The following is a 15,767-nucleotide window of genomic DNA, read 5'->3' on the forward strand; positions in this document are numbered from 1 at the left end:
TGTTTACTTACTTTTTTAGCAGCCGCTTTCTTCCATTTTCTTTCTTGAGCAAAGTCAGCTGCTAACCAAACCATTTCCTCGAGCAGATAGTCCCAGTGAGCCTTCGGCCGCGGAGGTTCGACAACTTTGGGTAATCTCTTTTCTGTCCAAAGTCCTTCTTTCTGTAGTTCACATATCCTCTGCATAACATAGGCTTCCTAAAATAAAAAAAAGCATTGTAGTTCTAAACGTGACATAATCATAAACAAAGTGAATTAAAAATAGTCGCCAATATGTCACCTGTTTGGCTTTTTCTACTATTTGTTCTTGTGAGCTTGATAATGATGTATTTGCTGCCTGAGGTGATGTATTGTTATTGGCTGTTCTTCCGACACTAGCATTGTTCTCAACCACTAAAGGAGTTCCCCCTGCAATAAAAAAAATAACCTCGTAAGTTACTATTTTTAAGATGGGATGAAAACATCAACATTCAAAGCGAGATGAAAGCAATGGCAATCGGATACTACAATCCTTCGTCAATTCTGCAAAGTAAAGATTGGAACCAAGCACCTACCAGTTCTCCTAACTACGAATGGATGAGCCAAGATACGCAAATACGAGTTACAACATTTGTTTTGGAGGTGTCGATGCATGCTTGTCAAATGTATTACCATGAAATTTGTGTAATTTGTAAAAGTTACAGTATGAATGTTATTCTCAATTGATACTAAATTATAATGATAAGAAGGTAATTAATAAAATTTTATTCTGCATAAACGATTTTATCTTTTAATAAATAAGGTGTAAATACAACACTGAAATATGCATGTGTGCAGTATCATAGTACCCGAGCTTCAATGCATTTGCAGTGATTTACCTTTAGAATTTAATAATACATACAGATGTTACAAATTAGAAATATTATTTGATACAAAAATTAAAATACACATTTCATACCAAATGAAAAATATAAAAATTGGCAAATGTGGTGGATGCGGCAAAATAAAATAATTAAAAAAGAAAAGATTTTCACATGATTTAAAAACACCAATAGCTAATTACTTTAATTAAAAAGCAAATTAAAGATAAATCGCTGCAACAAAGTATTATTATTTATGAGTTATGGATTTATTTAAATTTTCTTATCACTCGCAAACTTAACATACACATCATAAGATAATATTTACTGTTTGAAAATAATAACATCATTTTACCCAATTATAGTATTTCCCTTTTCTTATGATGCATAAAAATAATTCTTACGGTGTTTTCTTTTTTTTCATTTTTTTAAATATGAAATATATTAATGAATCGCATGCAAATCAATGAGTATTATTTATTAATCGTAGAAAAGAATTAGTAGAGTTAGTTTCAATGATTTATTTTGACTGTAAACAGAAAAGGGTCTTGCAAGTCCCACAAGTTGAAGTTGTCCAGTACGGTCAGTTGGTGAGTGATGGATACGTGTGCGGTACGTGTGGCGGGGATTGTGGCGGGGGTACCTGGCAGTCGGGGGGTGGCTACCGAGTGGTGGGGGCGGTGAGGGGCGAACACCATGCCGTGCCGCCCTCCAGTGGGCCGCCCGGGCACCGAACCTACAAGCACGCGCTCACGCTACACTCTCGCATACTCCATACACACACTTACTCGCTCTTTCCCATTCCTAAACATCTTCAAATTAATCGCATCGACTTTTAACTACCGAGCATTCTGAATCGTGGCAAGATTTGATCAAATATTTACCGCATACAGGCTTTACATCGAGACTGTGTCCAGGACAAAGGCTTTAAACCACAATTTCCACTTAATTAATTTAAGTATAATTTTAACCTATATAGTTTATATTTGAAGCACTAACTTTGTGGTTATTCATTATAATAAAATAAATAAAACAACTTTGTTTTTAACCACTAATTTTTTTTTATTTTCCACCGACCGGTTTCAAAGCAAACAAGCTTCTTCGTCAAGGTTTACGTAACTAATGAATTAATTCCTATTTTATTTTTATCAGTAAAAGAACACTTAAGGTGCTTAAATAATAATAATTTTTCTGAATTCGCAAACCATTTGATAGAAAATAATCATAACCTCAATAAAAACACTGGATTAAAAGGACTTCATGTTGAAAATAAAATATTAAAATTAGACAATTTAGAAATTAAAAAAGTAATTCATAAGAAAAAAATAATTAATAAACAATATTTCTTTTAGTCCTCTCCGGTCTAGCTTCGAAAATTTTGATATCAAATTACCACTCTTGTAAGAAAAAAGACTTGATTCATTGGGTCCACGTGTAGTATTTAGTTAACATGATAAAAATAAAATAGGAATTAATTCATTAGTTACGTAAACCTTGATGAAGAAGCTTGTTTGCTTTGAAACCGGTCGGTGGAAAAAAAATAAAATTAGTGGTTAAAAACAAAGTTGTTTTATTTATTTTACTATAACTTAAACCAGTTGTGTGGGTCATATACATTTCCTACCAAAAGTATTTGAGCCGCAAATGCCTGTAGGCTCGAATTATTTTGCCAAAATGGGTATACGACCCAAGCAAATGGTTTAAAGTGTTGTTAAAATTAAACAATAAAAATTATTTATCCTAAACAGTAAACTGAATCTGCAAATGATTAAGAAACCCTACTAAATGCTAGCTATAGCATTGGGAAGAATTCTTCAAACCATTATGTACCAGTATTTTGATGAATGGGTAAATCAGCGAGTAAATGTTTTTCAAAATATCAAATATATAAACCAAACATACTTTCTTATAATAAATACTATCCTCCACTAGCAACTCAGGCCAAATTGTTAAAAGCTATTTAAAAAATAATGAATACTTGTGATTATATAATTATAGATAAGCTAAAAGTACAATAATATATGTGTGTGGTATAGTATGATTAGTTATACTTAGAAAATAAAATAACTATCGCTGATGCTGTTAAAACATTCTCTTTATTGTTTGATTATGGTAGGGATTTTATTTTAAATCCTATGTTCTAACTAGCCATAATTCAGATTTAGTACCATTATCACACAACAAAACATTTTAATGACACAGTTACAAATAACAAAAATTATAGAAAGAAATTAGCTCACAAACTCAATGCACAAACATTTTTAATTATTATTAAACCTTATTATTACCACTTTTCTATTTGAGTACTGATTTTGTATATTTTTTAACAATAACATTTTGATAAGAATAAGTTTTCTTCTTGAATTACATTTGCTTTGGATTCATTTGTTAGTAGTCTGCCATATACATGGTGTTGTATTATGAGCAACATTAAGGACAAGTTTAGTTCATATAATTTATTTGCCAAATTACGATGTGGATTTAATTACTTACTAAAAAGCACACAATAGGAAATGATTAAAATACCATTTTACTTTTGCAGGATTTAGATTTATGACTGAATTTGACATCAAGAGGATTATTGTTTAGATCAGATCCATTTAATGATATTATTTTTACTTTATACACCTGTAAATCCCAAGAATACATCTGTGGTTTGGATCTAACAAAAAGGCTAATGTAAGATTGAATTTTTCGTATTTATTGTAAATGCAGTTATTTGGTTGAATGAGGAATGTTAGTGCTACGGGAAATTGGATACAAAAAATGATTTCTTACACGCGGTAAAAATTAGAGCATTAAATTGTACAGCGATGTTTTTAGAAAATGCATGAAAAAAATTAAATGATTTTAATAAAAACGAACATCACGAGATCTTCTGAATCAACTAACGATAGTGTTGTGATAGATTTAGAGAACTTGTGATGTCACACGCAGAATAATTTTAAAATTACAAAACTCTAAAAAATCATAGAGCTGAGAATATGCTACATAAATTATTATTTTTTAATTCTTGGCATAGACTGATAGTCTAATAACAAATATATATATATATTTTTTTAAACTTTTGTACTTCCTTATTCCATTGTAATTATTGGTAAAGTATCCAAAATAAAAACTATTATTGGTTCAATTCTACTTTTATTATAAAGATTTACAAGAATATGCAATGGGACAATTATTTTTTTTTCTTGCCAACATTTTACAGAGGGTCTTGTTATTGAAATATTTTATATACACATACATAATATTATGTAGTAATCATTAATATTCGTTTCAAACACATCAAACAGTTCTTTATAATGCCATAAAAAATCTGGAAAATTACTCTCCTGTAATAGTGCAGTTTACAACATTGGCCCTTTTAGATCCAAGCCACAGATATACACAAACAGCGAAAATATTTGGAATAAAATATATTTATTGGAAATAAATAAAGTAATGGAAAAAGTTTAGTTATATCTGTAGTTTAAAATCACAGTACAAAAACAAAAGAACATACCTTGCTGCGTGAGTTGAGCAACAGCGGCTGGTAGTTGGGTGGACACAGCCACGGGGGTGGCGCCTACTCCGGGGATCTTGATCTCCGCCCCCCTTGTGAGGGGTTGCAACGCCGGAGGCTCCTCAGCCCCCTCCAGCGGGTGTGCGCGAGCATAGGCTAGGAACTGCGCGGACAGCGGTCGTTTGCGCCACGCCTGGTAGTCCATCACCACGCCACCAGATTGGAGGTAGAAAACCTGGGCTATACATTCCGTGTATCTGGAAAAAACAAATTACAATCAATTTAATTTTTTTATTAAATTCACCTTCGATGCATTCAATAATTACAAACAAACCACCATGTATAATTGAACGTAGTTATGCAGAAAGCAGCTAGCCAAAAAAATGTGAAACTGAGATAATAACACTTTTAAGAAAAGTGTAAATAACCATATCTAAACAACAGTTGGAATACTTTTTACTTTGACAAATGATAAATAATGCATACATTTGTTTTTTTATAATGCAAAAAATTATTTAATTATATATTTGACCAGTTTTAATATTTTTTATAGTCTGGCTGACCGCACAACCCAAGATGTGCATTTTGCAGAAAACAGCCAGCCCTAGTAAAACTCTGACGTATGTTGTGCTATTATGTATTGAACATGCAGTTGAACTACGTTTTTACGAGGAAGACGGGATCGACTGAATTAGCTTGTTATAAGCGTTACTCCTTATACCAGGAAAAGATTTGTAAAAAAAATGCAATCGCCGTTGAACATTATTAACACATCAATATGTAATTCATACGGATAACTTCACAAAACTGTCGAGGAAAATTATAATAAATACCCACATGAAAATATAAAGTATGACACATATCACTGAATGTTGTGATCCAAAGAAAAATAAACAATTGGAATTTATTTAGACACATTTGTCTGTCAATCCCTTTATGTCATAAAATTTAAAAATTCTAATTTCTTAGTGTCTGAGATATTATTTTTGAATGCAGATAACTAAACATTCTTATTTTTCCACAATGTAGATTCTGGTGGATTTTTATAAGCTGGCGCGTGCGCTATACTTACACATACGCATTATGAAAATAATCTCTGTCTCTCTCGCGCTCAGACGCGCTTATGAGCGTGACATAGACAACTATTGCTTTATTAGTTGCTAATGATATGGTGATACAATATACAAAGGATGCTTCTACATTCATCTGAATTTCACTGAGATTCTTAATAGTAAAAATATAATAATATGTACGAGTATTAAGTTATGGATTAAAAATACTGGTTTATAAATATGTAGGTATTTTCATTCAATCAAATCATGAATAGGTCGATTATGTAGTGATGGCGCTTTCACAAAACTTACACAATAACATTTTTAATGTACAGAATACTGATTTTAACCGTTTTAGTGCTAAGCAATTTCGGCAAAAATAAATGAAAATTGCTATACACATATTGATTAATTTAGAGGAAAAAATAATGGTGTCAAATAAAACACTCTAACTTAGACAAATATCAATCAATTTTATTAATTATAAAGATAAAATGTATTGTTTATTAATGTTTATTAAACATAAAGTGCGAGGTTAGCGTACGTGCACTCCCGCGGAGCACCGAAAACACGCTGAAACTCGCAGCGCTTTTGCGCTGCACCGCAATTTTCGATACAAACGATCGCAGCGCTTTTGCGCCGCGTAGCATTCTAACGGTTAAAAATCTTGATATTATATATTTACAAGTATTTATTTTTAAACAAGCATGTTTTTAATTTAATATTTTATGTTCATTATAATAATAATTAATAGAGTATAATTAAAATGCACAGTACAAATTATATCGGAAAAAATATGTATCCACACTTATTGATAAACCATAAATCTTGTTATTTATATACTTAAAACAATCTACACAACTTCGCATTCTAGTTCTAGTCTAGTCTAATCGACTATAAAAAAAATATATTTTGTCAAATTTAAATTGCCTCTTGTTCTTGGAAGGACTATAATTAGTAAAATGCGACATTTTAAAAAATATAAAATAATGAAACAAAGTATTTTAGTAAATTAATATTACATTTTCTTAACCCATTGTATTTTTTTTCACCAACACAACCCTCTAATCCAACACCAAATTTTTAAAAAAAGATCACATTTTGTTAAAATTTAATACGTTTTTTAAAATCAACACCTGTAGATTTTAAATGCGTTAGTCTGAGTTTTCTGAACGCGCCAGCTTAATTTAAACCACCAGTACGATGGGTGAAGATAGAGAAAACTTTTTTAACACTTCTACATTTCTCATCAATAATAATAGCAAATTTTTCACAAATTTAGAGCCACTTCCTCTTCTTACTAAACAAGTTTGTAATACAAAGGTTATTTTTTAACAGATCTGCTATAGAACTGATATCAATCCCATCACAAACCCATAAACAAGAACTTCATTCATGAACTAAAAAAGAAGTTGTAAATTGTAATTAGGTGCCGAGCCTGTTACTTACTGAATTCATAAGCTTGGATTTATACATGCAATTTCAACCATATGTCTGATACTTTTTTAATGTCGGCGAAAAAAACAATTAGGTCATTGCATTGTCATAAACATAATCCGATCCCGAGGCCCGGCGGTATTGGTCTTTTAGGTTAGTTGCCCGTTTGGATTTTATTACTCAGGTTCTTATTTTGAAAACTGAAGATTTTTTGCACAACTGTTGACAATATTTTTGTTCGGTATGTCGGAGAAGTAATTTCGTTATAAAAGTGAATAAATTTTTGCTAATTATATCCGAGATCTCGCTGTTTCCGTGATCATTATAACCAAGTTTGATTGTATTACTTTATATTTATATTAGGGGATTAGGGTATTTAATTTTGAAAAAACGCTTGATATATTTGTAATAATAACTAGTTTATTTTTGTTAAAAGAATTTAGTTTATTTTTTAGATGTGAATTTCGCAAAAAATAGCCAGATCTAATATTGAATGTGTGAGGTGACGTTCTGCATTAAAACATATTTTTTTATTACAGGTATTTTTAAATTAATGAATCTACAATATTAAAATACTTATGCTTTTATTCACTTAATTTATTTAAGAGAACTAGATTTTGGAGACATTAATCTTCTCATCAGCATCTATACTGTAATATTTTTCTAGAGCTGTTGGTGTTTTCTACAAATTGAGAAATTCCATTTTTGTGAAATTGTGGACTGGCTGCTTTCAGCATAACTACGTTCAAATAAACAGTGGAAATGTCTTAATATCAAATATAATTTACTATGAAAATTCACCAAAAATTTAAGTAAACATAAAATTTATTAAAGATTGTTCAAATTGACAGCTTAGTGTGATAGTGAGCAGATCCAAATTTGTTGCAACAGAGGGAAAACATTTTTGAGAAGGGAATATAGAATTCTAGGCATTTACAGGGCTTATGACCTGTAGTGGGCTGGTTTAAGCGGCCACTTTATACACTGTGTAATATTCACCATTCTGCCTATGTTTAAACATCCACATTTCATCTTCCATCTGTTGACTTTTATGAAGTAAAAGAGCTGAAACCTTTATCATGTCTTCTATATTCCCTTCTCAAAAATGTTTTCCCTCTGTTGTTTTTGGATCTGAATAACTCCCTAGGGAGGAAATCCAGCCAGTCTGCTAACATTTGGACATACTCAAAACATTGTAGAGATAGTGTGACTGCAATATTTATGTGGTCCAGTGTTTGTGAGAACATGAGTTTGTTGAGCGGAGCTGGTATAAAATTAGGTAAGACATGATCTCTCAAGCCTCTTACAGACATAAATCCATCTGCCAGCATACCTCAGTCTAAATAATGAATTCGGCTGTCATTAATCTATGTAAATACCATTCCCATGTAGTGATAAGGTGCCTTGCTAATAAAGTCTGACTAATGTCTAACGTACCTTTCTTTCAATGTTTTTAGAGTGGCCATTCTTTCATCTATGTTCCTCTTTTGCATGGTAACCAGATCCTCAGTGGTGGTAGTTATGGCGGCACTGCCGTCTGACATTTTGAGACGCTTACGGGCCCCACACGCGAGGGGAGAGGGGGGCGCCAGCGGGGGTGGAGTCCCCATAGAGGAAGCGGGGCCCAGGCTGGAAGTGGGCGTGGTGGGAGAACCATCGCCCACTCTGCCGATTGAAATGCGGAGCGCTTCTGATATGTCCATCGGTTGATCTTTAGTTGGGCTGATCTCTTCCTTTATCAGAGCCTAGAGAAAAATAATATCAATTAAAATTTACAAATCATATATCGTAATGACAATTAATATACATGAATAACAATTATAAATGTGTTTGAAATTTATCTTATTTGAACATTCGTGTTAGTATTTACGTTTTACTTCATAGAAGAAGAACTCAGTTTTAACAATTGCTAGTAAATTTTTCATTCGGGTTTAATTTCAGCAAACATAATCCACTTGTACATTTGTACAAATTTATTCACAGTATATGCTGAAATCAATTCAAATAAGGTACTATTTTACTCAAAAGGGAAAAGATTCCGTTATCACAAGCAAAAGGGTAATTTACAATCAATCAAGGAGTTGCAGTGTCTTATATAATATATACTAATTGTTCATGCACTTAAATCCATGTTAAAGAAATCACACTTTGGAGGAGAGTACAACTTTTATTTTCAACCATGAAATAGCGTAATGGGTAATGGTAATTCTCCGTAAGATACTGTGGCAGACTAATTAGATATCTAGTTTAGACAGAGTAAAAAAACTGTAAAGCACTGGTGGTGATTTCTCGTAAAAATGGGACTAAAAGTGGCTAGTGTTGCGGACTCACGGATCAGAGTTCCGAGATTCGAACCCCACTTTACCCCAACTTTATTTTCCATTTTCTAATAGTGAGTTATATACAACTCGATGAAAATGGCCACCAAAATTTAAATATTTGGAATATAAGAACGCTAACATTTCTTTAAAAAAAAAATAATATGTGTAAATGAACAGTGAAATACAAATATTATTTATGGGGGAAATCTAACAGTTTTGCATGTTTTGGCAATAAACTATAAATATATAATGTGACATTTAATGTTAGTACTAATTCAAAAATTAAAATAGAATTAAGAGGCTTTAAATCACTGCAGTTAAAAGTGACTGATTAGGACCTGCATTTAATAGTTTAGTTTTTCACACAATCCTGACTCTTCATTGTAAATAAACACTTCAAAGAAATAGAGTAAGAGTGTAGGATTCATTTTATATCTAATCAGTGAATGATTTATTATATGATGAGTTTAGATTGGCACGAGCATTGCATTCATATTGATAGTGTTAAAAATAAAGCAACATTATGTACACACAATACAGAAGTAACTATAGTGCACTTATAATGGAAATCAGAGTTTCAGACAAGTTTCGAATCAAATTGACCTTACACATTGTGGGGTCAGGGGGGAATTGATCGAGCAATGATATTTTGAACAATGGCGGATATGCTTTCAAGATTTAGTTTCACTTAGTAAAATAACTCCGCTTTATAATCCCTTCTTTTGGTTTAACATGACAAAAAAGCTACACCTTATTATTTCCTCTATTTCGTGGTGTATTTTTTTTTCCCTTATGAGCAAAGGACACTTATTGGAACACCAGTTGCAGACTATAAGTACATACAGAGCCTATTATAATAAGACTAGGCAACTATTAGCTGATATGCCATGTTTACTATTCATCATCATCATTATTCCCTTTCCACACCTAATTGTGCATAGGGCACTGCATTGGTACTCCAATCGCGGCGTATCTTGATCATTTTTGTTACATGGAGGTAAGATGATCAGTCTTACGCTTCGGCACTATGAAATATTCTAGTGTGACGCCCTTTTAAATAAATAAATATGCTGATTTGACTTAATGATGCACTTTTAAAAAGTTTTTAACGCTCTACAAACTGGCAGAATACACTAAGTCATATTAAATTTCATATATCTGTAGTTTTAAAAATAAATTTAAGGTTGAGTCGTATATCGGGTATTTCATTCGGGCTAAAAGCTTTAAACAACTTAATATAAAATTAAGAAACGGAAAAATTAAAAACATGTTCTTAAATGTGCACTTAACATCTTAATATATTCAAATAAGATATAAAATAGGAACAAAACTTAAATGCTTGAATTCGCAAAACTGAGATTTGAGAGTTAAAGTTTTTTGCCAGTATACCCACGATATATTCATCTTAATATTTAACTTATTTACAATATATATCTAATAGTTGTCTGTTGGTTTTCCAATAAAAATATAATAAATTTAAGGTGAGTTGTGGTCCCATTGGTAGCGTGGCGGACTTCAGATCGGGAAGTCCGGGGAACGAATCCAGCTCTTTAACACTTGCTTCTACTACTATTTTGGACATATTTTATGAAAGAATGAGTCTAAAAAAAACTGGTAGTAACGAGGTCTTAAGAGGACGGTCTCCAACAAGATGAACTGACCGAATAAAGGAACCAACAAGATCCTCATTTAATGCTACCTCAACTTGACCCGAAACCGGGAAGAAGATAGGCGTAACATACATTCAGTAGCTGATATCCTATAAGACCGCGATGCTCAGCATTGAGTAAGACGATGAAGAAGAAGAATAAGAGTTAATGATCTGATGATTATTACGATACCTGGTGCAGTACAGCGGGGCCCACCGAGGCTCTGCGGCCGAGTGTCGGCTGCAGGTCGGGGGCCCCCTCCCTCTCCCTCCCCACCGTGTGTATGGACCCGAGCTTGACAGAATCATTTTTCTCATTCATGTTATTTTACACATCTGAAAAACCAATGCATCAAAATTAATTCAAATTATTATTATTAGGATAATTTACATGGAAACATTTTTGTGAAAATCATCTCAAGAGCCTCGACAATAAAGTATCGCTTAAATGTGGATAATATAGGACAATATTGTCTTGTCCCAGCTCGAAAGGCCAGTCGAAATTATGTAACTTCAAATTACTAAATAACTATAACAGTGTGAGTCACTCTCCAAGCACAAGAGCTAGTCTCTTCTTTTAAAAAGTTACAGTTACAACATTAACTAAATCTATAAAAGTAGATTGTTATAGGAAAAAAAAAAACATTTATCATTTTATGTAACTTTATTAATTAATAATATCATGTATCCGAATCAAAACTAAAATAACACGTCTCTCATTTTCTTTATTTAGTTTTTGGTTTATCTTTTCACCCTTTATAGCAATACCAATGTGTCATATATAGCTAGATTTGTCTTAACCACTCGATTGCCGGAGCACAGACCTTAGCTTTCAATTTCAATCCTCGTTGAGAGCCGGAGTGTAGATCTGCGCTTCAAAATAAAGTGGAATTCTCCCTATTTTCATTGTTATTGTGGCCCTAAAATGGATTTTTCGTAATACTTTTTGAATAAACTAATTAATACCATACATAAAATAACGTCATTGGTGTCATAACAGTGTCGCAAACAGCATTCAACGGATCGCAATTTTCTATATTACTTTTCGATTTTGTGAAATGAATGCGTTTTTTTAGGAAGACAACGATAAATGTAAGTACTTGTTCATTATTAATTGTATTTAGGGATAGATTCAAGTAATCAAATTGACACCATTGTGAGTTTTTGATAATTTTATTAAAATAAACTGACAGTTTGCAAAATAAATTCAACATGTGCCTTTTTATAAAAAGTATTTAAAAGTTAATACTCTGTTTACGCCAGTTAATAGCAAATTTTATAAAGATTTTAGAAATCTATAATACATGATTTGATAGAACAGAATTACGTCAGAGTAATAATTCCCTAGCGAAGCCCCTAAGCTCTATTGCATAGAACAAAAGCATTCAAAATTTTTGGTTGGGTTTTAATTTGGTTTTTAGTTTAACACAAACGTGAAACAGATGGTTTCGGTTAGCACTTGCGATTCTTAACCCCAAGTACCTACGGCCTGTTGTATTTCTGTAGCTAACTTCGTGGTCAATAATCATAGGTTTTTCACCATATGGGCGACTCTATTAGGTTATCACTCTAAGAGAATTACGATTACAAATTACAACAAAGAGCAGGTAGGTTGGTTTGAAAATGAACGCCATATATTAAAGGTGCTCATTTTCAGTATTTTTATAAATACCGTACTGTTTTACTACTTTTTTGATACCCTGTATCCTACATTGGTTTTTATTGGAAAAAAAAGCAGTTTGGTGATGCAGTCTTTGTTTTATTAGTTTCTTGGTCAGTTTTGCCGATAGGTCTATCCGCGGTAAGTAAACCAGATATCTTTCACAGCTCTCTTATCATTAGTTGATTCATATGAACTAGTGACGTCGTTCAAAGTAGTTTAATTACAATCTTAAATAGACATTATTGCAGTGTTAAAAGCACCTAAATATATTAGTTTATATAGAGGCCAAACGAGAATTGCAATCCATCGGCGATTATGTTGTTTTCACAAAAAAATTAAGATTGCAAAAAAGGCTCAAAATCCAGTGCGCAGACAAAATACTCGGCAGTTGGGGTACATTTTGCGTCCTGATAATCTGGCTCTCGATCTCGAAAATCTCGATTATCATGAAGAAAATAGTTAAAATATGACACCGCTTGAGAATAATCCCATTAACATTGAGTCATAAAGCTATTAAGTGGTTAAATGGTAAAGCTATAATTATGTCTATTTTTTTGCATAATATATGAGTTTTTTTCATAATTTGTTCTGTATATTTATGTTATGTTAGGCTCTATTTCATTGAAGCTGCAATACCAAACTGCTGATCCTACATCATAAATAGTCATGTATTTTTATTGAGATTGATAAATGGAAACAAATAAGATGAAGAAATTCTTTGAGAAGGGATATGGGAGTCTAGGCATTTACAGGAATTATAACCTGGGCCTCGATTATGATAGGAAAATAAAGACTTCATACCTTCACCTTGATGGTATAGTTGATGATAAATTCTCTCTAGCCATTACAAAGATATACTACCGACCCCCCAGTTTCAAGTTTTGAGTAGGTACATCGATATGAAACAAGGGGAAGCGAACGTCACGGTACACATATCTACGCTATAAAATGACATAGCTTTAGTATGATGTCATAGTTGAAGATAAAATTCTCCCGACCAAAGACATACTACCGATCCCCTCCACCATCAAGTTTTGATGTAAGTACATTGGTTTATACTGACGGGTCTATAACCCCTCGATACGTTTATCTACGCATTGAAAGTGTCGAAAATTTTATTCTACCGAGCAATTGTTCCCTTAATTATGATTTATTTAAATTTTTAATTGTGTTGAGGTTGGCACTTTTTTTCTTAAATGCCTATTCAAAATATGAGAGAAATGAGTAAATTTTGGGGTCGAATTGAATTCCGACATAACTGTCAGTTTAATAAAACGAACGCTTAGATGCAAAAAATAATGTAAAATAATGTAAGAGTATCTAGGCGTTAGAAAATGACCACTGTAGAAAATAAATTTACTTATTATATTTTTTCTATCTATTACGTTTTACTATTTTCCGGAGTGTACGCATCGAGACGTTAAAGGAGCCGGCTTTGTAGTCGCTCGGTAGATAAGTACAGACGATCGTTAAGCAAGTCTTGGCAAGTGTCAAAAGTCTTTGAAAAAACATGTTCAAGCGAGCTTTTTTCGCTTGAATCGGGATTTATTGGAGTTTTAAATCGCTTTGAAGTGGGCACTTTCTATCACAAAATCTTATATAAAATAAAAATGAATATTTTAAATATTAATGAAGTAAGGAACGCGGAATTTATGGGGTCATTCATTGGTTCGTTTCGATCATATGATGTCGAGATGACAAGTAGGTAGAACGTACCGAAGAAGATACAGATAGTACAGAAGTTAAGTATACCGTCTTGATATGTACAGATGAAGAAAGTGTTCATAATTGAGGCCCTGCTATTAGCTGGTTTTAATGACCACGCCGTCTATGTTTTCTATCTGTGCGAATATTTACTACCGCTTTAACACAATCATTTAATTAATTTTATATTATACACACCATTTATTTAGGTATATTTATAAATCCAAAATTATTTTTAAAATCCTCTAGAAATGTGTTTCTATTCTCTCTCAAGGTGTAAAAAATTCCAATAAACATGAGATGGAAAATTGAATGAAGTTGAAGAAAACAAAAATTTTAAATGACGCGCATTTTGGAGGTTAAAATAAATAAATAAATAAATGCGCGCCAAATTCTGAATGTCTCAGTAAACCGAAATAAATTTTACTTTTAAACGTAACTACCACTATGTTTTCACGAGTACGATTAAAGCGTTGCAAATGAAAACAATAAACAAAAGTACAAAAAATACTATTGAGAAAATAAAAAACTATTCCATACTTTTATATATAATTCAAAGAACCAGAAAATAATATTATCATTGAAACATAGTTGAATTCAACACGAGCAGATAAGTTTCTTTATTTGCGAAGTCACTGGGCGTGAATAGAAAAAGAAATGTTATATCAACATTGGCGTTACAAGCGGCTTGGAAATAATGTATCCTGCATATGTCAAAAACACCAACACAATAAACAAGTAAATAATTGAAAGAACTCACTAAATTATAGCATTTTAACTGCCTTTTAACTGCAAATACAATAAAACCGAGAAAAATTATGAACAGAGATCGTTGAAGCCGAGAAACTTTTCCTTACATAATTTCGGCAAATTGGTACCAACTACGGCGGCCATATTTCCTGTGCGCCAAACAGGATAACTCACCATTTTGTAATCACAATATTGTCACACATTGAACACCCATCACGTGTTAAAAGTTGTACCATCGCTAAATATATTTTTTAAGGAAGCATTTAACGATTCACGTTATCATCACTTTTACACGGAAACTTTGAGAAATAAGGCTAAATTATATATCTAGACGCCCAACAAAAATACTGTGCCACCGGTTTGTTCGATTACTAAACGCGCATGCGCGACTAAGGTTGGGAGCGTTATCGATATTTTTATAAAAATCGACGTAATCGTCAGTAGAGTTTTCATCATGGTTGTTTTTTTTCCTTGAAAAAATTCCCATCAACACATATAATTATTTTGAAATACCATTTACTTTTTACTGAAATTCTACATTGTGTCATAATATTACGACGTATTTTATTTAAAATGGATATTATATTAAAATGAAAATAAAACCGATAGTTCTCTGTTTTTTCATTTCTTTTCATGCAAATGGCAAAATATTTTTTATTGTTATGAATTAATTAAAATAATCTGATGATGAAATAGCAATAGTCTCTTCCACGTAAAAAAGATTATGCATAATTTAGTCCTATAATGCATAATCACTAGTTTCGTTACGTCAGTCAGTTAATATGGATGAATAGATTAATATTTTACATTGAACTTATTACGTAAATGATAACAGGGTTTAACTAATATTTA

The 15,767-nt window shown here is 32.1% G+C and overlaps 1 protein-coding gene across 2 annotated transcripts in view; it reads right to left on the reverse strand.

Annotated features, from left to right (window-relative positions):
• Positions 1 to 15,298, reverse strand: part of dom (domino helicase) — a 37,364-nt gene extending 22,066 nt beyond the window's left edge. Inside the window, exons 1-6 of one of the 2 annotated variants that reach the window (XM_088235933.1) lie at positions 15,090 to 15,298; positions 10,992 to 11,134; positions 8,267 to 8,574; positions 4,341 to 4,597; positions 280 to 407; positions 12 to 197 (exon numbers count right to left, since the gene is read on the reverse strand). In XM_088235933.1, the coding sequence (XP_088092059.1) occupies positions 12 to 197; positions 280 to 407; positions 4,341 to 4,597; positions 8,267 to 8,574; positions 10,992 to 11,120 (1,008 nt within the window). In that variant the 5' untranslated portion in view covers positions 11,121 to 11,134; positions 15,090 to 15,298. Of the gene's footprint in view, positions 1 to 11; positions 198 to 279; positions 408 to 1,481; positions 1,587 to 4,340; positions 4,598 to 8,266; positions 8,575 to 10,991; positions 11,135 to 15,089 lie in introns of those variants that run through there. The other variant, XM_088235934.1, reaches the window with a different exon arrangement.
• Positions 15,299 to 15,767: the final 469 nt, after the last annotated feature.

The sequence above is a fragment of the Micrasema longulum genome, unplaced genomic scaffold, assembly GCF_059751315.1.
Source record: "Micrasema longulum isolate JH-2025_06_02 unplaced genomic scaffold, ASM5975131v1 h1tg001474l, whole genome shotgun sequence".
Taxonomy (NCBI): domain Eukaryota; kingdom Metazoa; phylum Arthropoda; class Insecta; order Trichoptera; family Brachycentridae; genus Micrasema; species Micrasema longulum.